At 38.9% G+C, this 12,447-nt stretch overlaps 1 protein-coding gene across 1 annotated transcript in view; it reads right to left on the reverse strand.

Moving 5' to 3' along the window:
• Positions 1–12,447, reverse strand: part of Wdr62 (WD repeat domain 62) — a 110,661-nt gene that overhangs the window by 5,282 nt on the left and 92,932 nt on the right. Inside the window, exons 27-31 of the mRNA XM_028317538.1 lie at positions 10,235–10,365; positions 4,014–4,150; positions 2,883–3,013; positions 1,741–1,885; positions 106–228 (exon numbers count right to left, since the gene is read on the reverse strand). Of these exons, the coding sequence (XP_028173339.1) occupies positions 106–228; positions 1,741–1,885; positions 2,883–3,013; positions 4,014–4,150; positions 10,235–10,365 (667 nt within the window). The remainder of the gene's footprint in view (positions 1–105; positions 229–1,740; positions 1,886–2,882; positions 3,014–4,013; positions 4,151–10,234; positions 10,366–12,447) is intronic.

Consider the following 12,447-nt stretch of genomic DNA (forward strand, 5'->3'; position numbering starts at 1 on the left):
TGGCAATACTTAACATGCCACTTGTCTTAAAACTGGCAACACTTACCTTGTCAGTTTTCTTAATGGCAACACTATTACACTTGTCTTAAAACTATCCACACTCACCGATCCTCCTCTGGGTATGGTCCACAGACCCCGCCCTAGGTCGGGGCGGGACGGCCGGTTTCTCCGCCCCTCTCTCCTCGGCTTCCGAACTCGATTCCTCTTGCCCGCCCGTAGACAAGCTCACTGTGCGTGCGTTAACGTGCTTTAGTACGCGGCTTTAGGGTTGCTTTTCGGTTAGACTACACTATGTGTGGAGTACCCCTTAACCTTAAGATGCATGCCATGATAAAATATTATCGACAATTTAAGACAAATTAATGGGCTTAACGAACATCGATAAAATGTCTGATAAAAGTTTAAAAGAAATGTCTGATAAACATTTTTTCTTTCTTTCTTTCTTTCTTTCAAAAGCTGTAAATATTGACTGTCTTCTAGTGTATGTCTTGTTGGTTGTCCTATTAAATAAATAAATAAAGTTTATCGTGGCGTGCATCACAGGCCTACGGGCAGTGCTTGAATAGAGCCTACTTCAATTTGAACTTTATGCTATATTTATGATATGGTTGGAAACCAATAAAAATATTTTTGCTGAGCCTGGTTAAGGGGTATGCTAATTTTGTGGATAAATTAATGTTTCTCGTGGATTTTATTGACTTAGATTAGTATGTAGCTGTGTTTTATACGCATTCTCAGACTATTTGTAATACAATTTAATATAAATGTAATTTCTAATTCTATTACGCACGTATCATCACCTTTTAGGCGCCTATGCCTTCTTATGAGACCCATAACCCATAATAGCTAGGGATCTCACCTTACTATAATATTACTACTTTACCTTTTCTGTAATATTACTTATTTCACCCAAAAATCAATTTCAATTCTGTATCTATCATTAAGGTTCGGCCAAACCAACGCGTGGAGTCTGCTTGCGCAATGGCGATCACTGCGCGTGCAAAAGTTGTTCACACTGCTACGTTCGCAATCCAGACGTTTATTTGAAAAAAAAAATCCGCCATTTTAAAATTAAAAACGTCAAAATAACAAGCGTGACAAGTGGGTCTAGACAAAGTGCAAATTATAATCGCAAACCGGTCGATAAGTGGTCGAAAAGCCCCTTTTTTGTATGGAGTTTTGACGGATTCGATTTTCGATTCGATCAAAAAGTGCGTTTTGTCTAGGGGGGCTGGGGGCGGAGTGTCAGAGCGCATTCGATGTCGACTGTGTAAAAAAGTGACATTAAATGTATGACAGATTGTGACAGTGCACCTAGCGGAATCTTTAAAAAACTAAAATCTTCATATATTTTTTTAACGCGCTCTCTATTGACAACGTTTACGTGTAAACTCACACTAAGCCCTCTGATCGTCGATCGCCGCGTGCAAACGTTGCATAGTTCGCCGCAACCAATGACAGTACAAGACACCAATCAGTCAGACACCAATCTGTAACCATGTTCTTGCAAATAAATGATTTTATTATTTATTATTATTGTACGTGTTGATGTGAACTCACAACAAATTCATACACGACCATCTGATCGCCATCGTGCACGCAGACTGCACGCGTTGGTTTGGCCGCACCTTTACCCTCTCTTTTATCTATTTTACCCATCGTTACTCTATATTATTATCCCCTGTTCATTTACTACCACATCCCTATACCCAGAACATCCCAAACATAACTTCAACTCACCAGAGCTATAAGCGTTCGCTAGCCCTCGCCTCCTGGCGGTATTCGCGGCTGCTTTGTTCATGGAACTGATGGTGGGCCTCATCAGGCCTTGGGTCCGACTGCTGGCCTGAGGCCTGGAAGGCTGCGGGTCTGACTCCGAATCGCTCTGTGAAAGTTAAACTTCAGTAAAGAAAAAGGTCATCTATTACGGGACTATTCCCACCTCTCGTTCCCACCGCTGCAACTCCTGTGTATCCAGGATCTACAGCTTGACCGCCAATAACCCAACCAGTGAAGGTAAGTTTGTCTCGAGGGAAATTTAAGCTGTCATTGGACCCGCAACGAAATTAATCAGAAGAACATAGGAGGAGTTCGAGGTTAAGGTTCGACATCCCTACATTGCAAAGCGGATGACAGGTGACGAACAAAGGTTTAGTAAACCTTTTGATGAGGCTGTGTTTTACTTCTTCTTCTTCTTGTCACGTCGACAACAAACCTACACAGTGTCAGCCCAAAAGTCCGCCACAAGAGTGGCGTTGTCAGCAGCACACATCAAATCCTCCTGAGTGCAGTTGCTTGGGCACTCAGGGCACGACATCAGGTGCTTCATCGACTGTGTGTCTTACTGGATAGTTTAGAACTCCTTGTCATGTTCGACTTGCCGTTATACCGGGACGCGGGACGGGCGAACCCGTTCGGCGACTTTTTATAAAGTTATTATTCTTTCGGAATAGAGCAACAAAGAACTAAGCGAGCGAGATGTCGCTAGCAGCAACACTGCGTGATTAAAAGAGATGCGTGATGCCGTCGCCGTCACGTCAAACAGAACCGTTTTATGCAACTATTTCACAGTTCGTTAGCACTTATTGGCACGCTGAAAATTCGAGCTCTGAGATTTTTTCAGATCTTATGTCAGCAAAATTATTAGAAATAGTGCTTCAGAAACGTGGTGACTGGTTCAGTGATTGATTTATTGTACAAACAGTGAAATAATCTTGACACTGACACACAAATGATATCCAGTGTCATCCAAAATCAGTTTCGTTTGACAGCTCGTGGTTGTTGCTCTATTCCGAAGGAATATTAACATTCTGGTTCGAACCCGGGCTCGGCTGGACCGGTTTCGATGAGGCTGTGTGTTACTGGATAGTTTAGATTCTCACCTGGTTATTCAACACGCCGACGCTCGAACTCCTGGTCATGTTCGACTTGCCGTTATACCGGGGCGCGGGCCGGGCGAACCCGCTCGGCGATTTGTTCGAACCCGGGCTCGGCTGGGCCGGTTTCGATGAGGCTGCCGTCAGAAAAACACATTAGGTTGTCGTGAATGGAATTAAAATGACATCTGAGAACTGGTAACTGGTAAGATTTTATCTTGGCAAGATGGAAAGAATTTAGAAACAATACTAAGTATTCGTTTTATAGATTTTTTAAATAATGTAGTTAGAATAGAAAACATGAACAAGTTACTGTTATAATAATTGTTTTTTCAAATGGTATAGATGAATTTTATAGAATAAATTAAGGATTTGGTAAAAGACACACAAAAAGATTTTATAAATAAAAGAAGATAACATCTATTACAAAAGTTGATAAAAGCGAAACATGCTAAATATGTAATAGAAAATACATGCACATAATGTTATAAGTAAGTTTATAGCATGATATAATGTAAGCATGCCGTTATTACAGATATGGAGACATTATTACGATAACATCTTTAAAATTCAAATATCAGTCAAATGTGAGTCGCACTCTCGCACTTTAACTTATTACTAAAAATTTTAGTTACATAATTATGAAGCATTTTATCTTTCCTTACGCACTAATTGCCAATAGTCCCGTTAACCCCTCGTGCTAAGTTAATATGTTACGAGTGGGTTCACTATAATAGTCCAGCAATGGGATTCGAACCAGCTTTCCTCGAAGCTGACCTCGAATCGGTCATTCTGACACCGACTTCATTGGCCTATAGTAGCTTATACATGGTATGATTTTGTGAATGCAGTTTTATTTCTTTTCAAAAATAAAGGAATGTTTTCTGTGAGTAAACTTTTCTATCTACAGTATTAATAGTACTTTCCCTCCAGGTGGCAATACAAAATTCCACCCTGTCCCCTCAACTGTAACAGATTTCTTCTTTATACCGGTTTTACCGGTTTTTTACCGGGAACCGGTATTATCCACGAGTTAAACTAAATTCTTGGAAATAATATTCCTAATCGTACCTTTTTTTCCATCACCAACATACATATCCCCTGTTAACCACCACCTTTTTAACCTCACAACCATACCTTGCGGGGTCCTTGGCGCCGGCATCGGTTTGACGGCGAGATCCGAGAGAGATATCGCCCGACGCATGCCAGAAGACTCCTCCTCCTCGGACGTCTGGCGACTCGCTGCGATCGAGGATGGGTTAACATGCGGGCGTCTGAACGTATGGTATCGGTATTTTTGTCGATAGAACGTCGTAGGACGCAACACTATAGAGTATAGACACTACAGGTGGTATTTTAGGATATACGATCTATGTCGTGGAATATAGTGATGAGATTTATATTGACCACCGGTAGATTTGTCGATAAAGTTCATTTTAGGAGTGAAGTGGCTGTGAGCGGTATTTTCAACCGACTTCAAAAAAAGGAGGAGGTTCTCAATTCAACCCGTATGTTTTTTTTTTATCTGTTAAAACTACGTCGCTGGATATAGTGATGTGATCCAGATTGCTAAAACCGGTATCTTTATCGATATAGCACGTTGTAGGATAGTGTGATGTGGTTTTGCTGACACAGGTATAACATCATAACCTAAAGAACCCATGTCTTGAAATATTAGTATAGTAGGTACATACATAAATATGGCAGTTTTCTCTTTTCCATTTTTAGAAAAGTTCTCTATTTTTACTCTAATAACTTGGAGTTGCTGTTAAAAAAATGCACAACCTACAAAAAACAAAAAATGGGTTAAGTAGCCAATTTGTGAGTATCGTGTTTTAGGAATTGCAATTTTTTACTTGCACAAAACGCATACGTTCAGACAGCTAAAGGCAAAAGCGAAAAACATCTAAACACACAAAACACATGCAAAATTCAAATGGATGATAAAAATAATAAATTGAAGATTAAAAACACATGCTTTAAAATTTTATAATAATAAAAAGCCGTGGTTTGCGATGGATTGTGAAGAAACAGCGAGTGCCCAGTAATAAAAGATTTCATCGTTTTTTTAATTAAAAATACCAATATTTGAATAATGCAAATAATTTTAATATTTTTTATCACCACACTAACTGTCTTCACATCTCAAATAACAAAAACGCGAAAGGCATCGTTGAATAAATTTTGCTAAACCCTAGAGGTCGTGACTCGCGATAAAATTTTACAACATCGATATAGAAACATCTAGAGATTTGATAACTATTATAATTCTATCGATACTATCACATCATTATGTCAATTTATTACAGTATTTTTTTAACTCATTAACGGTAATCGGTATAAATCTACAATAGTATCGATAGACTTTATTCGCGTCACTTTAAACAAATAATACGATGCCTCAAAAAAGCGCAACCGAAACGACATTTATCTTTTTAAAACATGCGTTGCCAACCTTGCGGTGTGAATTTTGACGGTAACATCGGCGGTTGGAACGGGAGTCTTTTGGCCAGACATGATCCCCTTACGATACCCCCTGAATAAATTACGGGACGGATTCTGCCCATAGACGGTTCATGAATTCGATTTTCCATACACAATCTAGGGGTGGGACCCCTTATAATTTTCCTAAAAGGGGTTTTCGCGCGATTGAAACCATATATCGACATGCGTTTCGGCGAATTCGTACAACTAGAACTAGTGGTGGAAGATTCGTAATTCTCGCTATCTAAATGGACGTCTGTCTTCGGTATTACCATTTCGTTGTACACTCTTTGCTTGAGACACTTTGGCGCGTTCAAATCCGTTTTGACTGCGTTATTTAGTTTTACTTCAGTGTCGTCGGATTCCGGATTGGGGTTCCCCGCTTCGTTGGAAACTTCTATCCCTTCTACAGTAACTAAACCTCCGATTTGTTCGGAATCTAAAATATCTGGAAGACTTAGATTGCGCTTTATTTCTTTATTCTCTGAATTTGTTTCCGTGTCTGTGTCTGCTTCTTCTAAAGTTAGAGACGCAAAGTTAGGCACTGTTGTCTGCTTCGTTGCTAGCTTCTCGAATTTTCTGGACAAAACTTTGACTACACCTGTACCATCGTTTATGTTTGCTTTCAAAGGTCGCATACGCCACTCCTTTAGTATTTTCTCTTGTAGAATCTTTCGTTCTTCCATCTCAACTAGTTTATTAATAATCTCGATTTTTCTCTCGATGTTTTTATATTGTTTTATGTCGTCACTCTCAGGCGCTATATTCTCTTTAGCTTCTACGTTACGGCTGTGACAAGGGACTGATAGATCTTTATCATTTCTAGACAGCCTAGAATTGATTTGATCTTTCTTAGACTTGTAAGCGAACTTATTGTCTTGCTCTGCGTAGTAATCTAAAGAATCCTTAGCGAAATCATTAGTATCTTCAATGACATCTAAAGAATCCATGCTGACTTGTTTCATCCGTTCCATTCTTTGCATAGCATACACTTCTAAGCTATCCATTTGAATTTCAGATTTATTTTCATTGACGTCTTTTTCTTTAACGAAAACATCAAACGATTTCTCAGTGCTATCTGAAGGATCTACTTGGTTAGAATTCTTGTCCTCTTGTTGTTGATTTGCTAAGTAGTTCTTATTCTGGAGTCCGTCTAATTTGGCCTTATACTGGGATGATATGGAAGAACTAAGCGCTGACTTATCCAAGCCAGCTTTAAGTCTGTTATTAATTTTGACAGACGACGTCCTCTTGATAGGTTTCGGAGGTTTGTGCGGAACAAACTCCATGGTAATTTTAACGTTATTATTTTTCTGTGAGCCTCTCTCCAGACTTTTCGTTGTATTGTTATATTTGGCACCGTTAGCTTTCTCTTTATTCTGCTGATTTTTGCTAGTTTTCGTTTGAGTGTTTTTACGAATTTGCTCCTCGAATTTCTCCAAATTCTTTTGCACGTGCGAGTTGCGTTTCTCCATCAAATTCTTCAATGGATTAGGTTTCGACGCGGGTTCTAGAACCACTTCGAAGCTGCAACTCTTTGATTTAACCATAGCGCTCTGCTCACAACCAGCCATCTCACTTTTGTACTTATGTTTTTCACTTTTGGGTTGTAAAGATTTAGTATTAGCAGCGTAGTCTGTCGTATTGAGTCTTGGAATCTCATCGCTTGCCTTCTTCTCTTTAGTATACTGCTGTACATTATTTCCGTCGAAATAATACGCAATATTCTTCGCAGGAGGAGGCTGTTTCGATGACGAATCGTATAGACTTCGCGATCTGGTCACAGTTTTGTGACCGGAATATTCGGCAGTTGGGACATCGAATCCGTATACTTTACTGGTTGGAGCTGGAGGCTTTGGACTTATACTAGCTGGTTGATTTTTGTAATTTGGACTAGTCCCTTCGAAGTAGTTGTTATACATGTAACCAGGGAAGTGTGGAGCGTCATTAGGACTTGATCCATAACTCTTCGATGTGTTTTCAAATTCATAGCAACTCTTACTGTTTCTTGGAATACTAGTTTGAGTTCTTTGGAGTCTTTTAAGTTTGGTGCCTTCGAATAGCATTTCTAAAGGCGCACTCTTAGTGCATTCGGAATCATCTGACAGCACGCTTTCTAGTGAATTACAATTAGTCCTGGACAACTGATTGTCGTTATCCAAATACATTTCATCAGAGAGGACAGATTCCTGACTGCAACTAGATTTCATGTACTTCTTCTGATTCAAAAAGAAGCTAGCACTACTGTGTCTGTGATTCTCCAAATAATTGGCATCGTTTATATTTTCATACGAACATTTTTGCGAATCATTCAAATTGTATCTACTATCACAAAATTTGGCTTGTTGGAAGGCCACTTCGTTGCCGTATTTGAGGAATATTTCGTTAGAAACACTAGAACAGTTTGAATTATCACTCAACACCGATTCGTTCGATCTGGTCACACATCGTTTTGTTAACACACTTTGGCATCTATACATATTAGAGTAGTTGTAATTCATGGAATCTTCGTCCAAAATATCATCAAGATTTGACGGCATATTTCTTGGTAAAGTCGAACTTTTCTGATTAATATTAGCAGGTTTGGCCGGTACTGCCGGTTTTTCTCCCGCGTATATTTCGTAATTAGATATAGCTCTTCGCGGTTTACCCTTATTATGCTTTTTGCAAACCTTTTTGGAGTACAATTTGTTTTTGCAACTAGCATCCTGACTTAGACTACAATCTTCTAACGAATCAGACGAGAAATTACCGTCGTCTTTTTCTTCAACTTCTTTAGTCGGTTTTAAATCTAGATCACCTAGATTATTGGGTTCGTATTCGTCTAAATCACCGTACTTTTTAGTGATTTCTGCTATCATTTTCTCTGTGTCACTTTTTATTGTATCTACGATACTTTTGCCGTTGTCTTTCAAAGATTTATTGTCCAGACCAACAAAGAAAGATAGCGAGTTTCTCTTTTTAGGATCCAAAGAGTGCGTTTGTGGTCCTTGATTTTGGTTGTTTTGAGCTACTTTGTCAGCCCATTTGCATTCTTCAGAGACTGGGGAGACTGGACAAGACTTGTAATTTTTGAATATACTACGATTCGGTTTAGGTTTCGTCTGTGGTTTGTCATCTGGCTTTGTCAGATTCAAATGGAAATTTCTAGGAGGTACTTTTGGTGGTGGTTCCTTTTCTTCTGCATTTGGGAACAGTCTATTAAAAACTTTGGACTGAACTGGTTTTTTGCCCATATCAATAGTAAAGGCCAGATTTTGTTTCTGCGGCAATTGGTCTTTGAAAATCATGGGCTTTATTCCGTAAGGAGTAAAGTTCATAGTTCTTTTGTCGTTGCTAGATTGTGGTATGTTTGCGTGGGGAGGGACATACGGGGGATTGTCGATATAATCGGGGATGAGTTTGTTTAGATTGGCGGGGATAGCGTAAGGGTTCTTCTGTCGATAGTCCACGTTTTGGAACGGGTTCAAACTATCGAAGTAGTTAGAATTCAGACTGTCCAGATTCTCTTCTGGACAGGGGGGGTTATGTCCTGGTTAGCGTGGTGGGGATTAAATAATCGGTTAGTAGCGATACATATTATGGTTTCAATTGACCAACAACATGTTTCAATGTAAATATATTCAACATTTTACAATAAATAAATTCAGTAATGTTTGATTTTATAAAGATGGTTATACAACACAGTCGAGCTAACAGCAAGCCTCGCTGAAATGCTACTCTACTACGCACTCATTCGCACACCTCCCCTCGCCCGACAGGGCGGCGACATGACGTCACGGCCAGGTGTGTAGTTAATTCAACCGGATTGTACAGTCAGCGCAAAATAGATCGTGACACCCAAAGTGATCAAAAATTCGACAACACAACCTTATTCCGATTGTAACAAAGACGTGTTACGAACTTTTTGGCTACTTTGGGTGTTACAAACTATTTGATGCTGACTGTGCCCAGAAAAAAATATTTTTCTGGTATCTGTGTAAGGTAAAATTCTGAAGTAAAGTGACAATATTGTTGGTCAATTCACAATATATCATAAAATATGCAAATGTTAATGATGTGGCACTCTTTAGCAATATCATGAGTCTTGCAGGTGAAATCAATTGATGTAAACATTTTAATATTTTTGTTGTCAAATGAAATTATTGAATAATTTCACAATTCGCATAGGTACTAAAAGAGTTTACTGAACTTAGTTCAAGAGCTGTCATTGTCATGAAAACGGTGCATTTTTTGCTGTCACAACAGATTACATACTTTTTAAATTATTTTACGTAAATAAATGACGAAAAGCTGAAGGGTAGCCCACAGTTGGAGTAAAGTCTGCGTCCAGTAATGAGACGAATATAAACTTACTGTAAAATTCGAAAACAACTTTTTTTTTTCAAAAAAATAATCATTTTTTTAATAAAACACTAATTGTAGTCCAAAAAACCCAGTTAGTTTTCTGTGGACTATAAAATACGGTATTTAGCAGCTTTGAAATTATCAAACTGTCATTCAATTTAATTCGCGACTCGATGACGTCATAGTCTCTATTGCTATACAAAATCTACGCTAGCAACTCATTTTGACAGTTCAAAAAAGTGTGTCAATCCTACTAATATTATAAATGCGAAAGATTGTCTGGATGTTTGTTACTCTTTCACGCAAAAATTACTAAACGGATTTTGATGAAACTTTACAGTAGTATTACTTATAACACAGAATAACATATAGACTATAATTTATGACGATCTGTGACAAACTAAATCTCACGCGGGTGAAGCCGCGGGCAAAAGCTATTGACTAGAATCTCCACTAGCCTATTCTCATCAAAAGAAATCACCTGCAAGTCCGGCCAAGTCTTCAAAGCGTTATGAACGTTGCTACACTCACCATAAGGCCGCGTATTGCTCGGCACGGCCATGGAGACGGGTCGCGCGCGCTTCGAGCCGTCTTTCTCTGGGATGTATGAAAGATCGTGAGTGGACTGACTCGATTTGAGGTTCGAACGGAATGCCACCTGGAAAAGAAAATGTAAATTATTAACTATTGATTCATTTCATTTTGACTATAGTAATGCAACACATGAAGGCGTGTGAACTTTACTTGTATGTGTACATGCACATAACGATAGTGTAATGTCTATCAAAACTTGACAAACGAACAGTAGCGAGCCACCACACATGTAAAGCTCACTCGCCTTTGTGAATTGCAATAACTATACCTATATGAGTCCACGCAGACTTTTTATCGGCAGATAGTTTGCTTCTAATTTGTATAAGGAATCAATCGATACCAAATCGGTGTAAAGGTTGATTTACACGTGTTAAGTAGTTAAGCAGGTAATTTTTTCACTTAATTTTTAGTCTATGTCAAAAAGTATAAAAGTCAAGATCTTGTTTACTATAAAACTGCTTGTCAAGTGACCAGCTCATCCAAGGCCTGGTCGCATATTGGTCCTCTAATCGCCTCTTAGGACATCCAGGGGAAAGTGTGAATTCTATTCTATTCTGTTGGATCCCTTGTATCCACACGGCTTCATAATTGGGCTGGCGACAGGCCTGATGTTTGCCTAATTGTCCATGAAATCCACGGAAAGAATGGGGATTGTCTCATTCTACTTACGCTCTCAAGTTGGGGTAAACTTTTGTGAAGTCATTTGGCTGAAACGCACGAACATTACTAGAAGTCTACTCACGCTCTCCAGCTGCCTCCTCGTCTCCAGTATGCGCCTTTGTAGTATCTTAATTTCACCGTGTTTGCCGCAGACAAGACAAGGATTTCGTCGGACCTAGCTACGAAAAGTCACACAGTGCGCGTCTGCCGCGTGACGTATCTATAGTCCGGTAGCCGAGCACGTAGAATTTCTTCCAATGACCCCAAGCTAACCATCCTTATCGCTCGCGCGTAATTATATTGCTGTCGCGCTCGCACGCACACTCACTGCGGCCGCCCATCGCACAGTCGCGACAGCAATATAACTAAGCGCAACCAAGCAACTAATAAAAACAAAAGTCAACTTACTCTCCAGCTGCCGCCGCACGGTGGTCCCGATTTAATAAAACATGGACATTGATGCTAGAAGCACGAAATTTTTTTTGATGGTTACTGCTATGATAACTAATAAGGCAAAAAAATATTACAATCCTACGACGTCTATTTCGTAGTAAAAAAAATATATACATATTTTTTGTATGGAAGAAATTACGTTTCTGTAAATTTTTCGAAATTCTTAAACGATGTCAAGATGCCGATCACACATGTTATAAAACAAGTGATTCTGAGTATTTCATGCCAAAATACTTGTCACTTATCTCTGCGTACTTTTGAGTTATCGAGGGTTGAAAAATCGATTTTTTTATATTAAATATTTCCACGAAAAATTGCCAAAATTACAATATGGTGTATAAGGGACACCTTTGATGACACATAACAACGACACGCACTCGCGCGCGCTCGTATTCATCAGCTTTTAATAAAATAAAATAAAAAATTAAGGGAAATACTTAATACAACGTTGTATGTATAGGTCCGCTGGCCGTCAAAAAGTAGCTTATACGAGAGGTTGCCCAATTTACAATATGTCCATCATTGATAACTCACACAAATATCATCTCTCTCTGAAGGATAACAAGTTTTTTTTGTTTCCAGAAGCTTTTGATAGGATGGAAGCTCATAAATACTCTCTGAAGTGAGAATGAATCTCAAATTGCGATATTGCCATTTTGACAAATTACATGATGTAACTAGCGCTAACGTTTATCTTCAGGTAGACACAGTTTTAAGTTAAAAGATTGTCTACTATTTCACACTGTTTTTCGTTTTGGAACAGTTCTTTGATTATAGGTAGTCGCTAATTTCGTTTTGTTAGACTCTTTCAGTTTAGCACATAAAGCGTAAACTAATTCCTCCTCAGAATGATCTAAAAGTGTTAGAGAGCGCCTCTTCTTCTGCAGAAGAAGAATTTTGCATAAATCTTCAAAAGGTTTTTTATTTATACCAGAAGTCGATGGTTGCACATCTACTTCCGCAGTCTCATCAACTGGAGCGTCTTCCTCGGTGTTAACGTTGTCTATGCGTTGTGTTAACTCGGTAAAAAACA

The sequence above is a fragment of the Ostrinia furnacalis genome, unplaced genomic scaffold, assembly GCF_004193835.3.
Source record: "Ostrinia furnacalis isolate ACB-3 unplaced genomic scaffold, ASM419383v2 OfSCF6292, whole genome shotgun sequence".
NCBI classification, from domain to species: domain Eukaryota; kingdom Metazoa; phylum Arthropoda; class Insecta; order Lepidoptera; family Crambidae; genus Ostrinia; species Ostrinia furnacalis.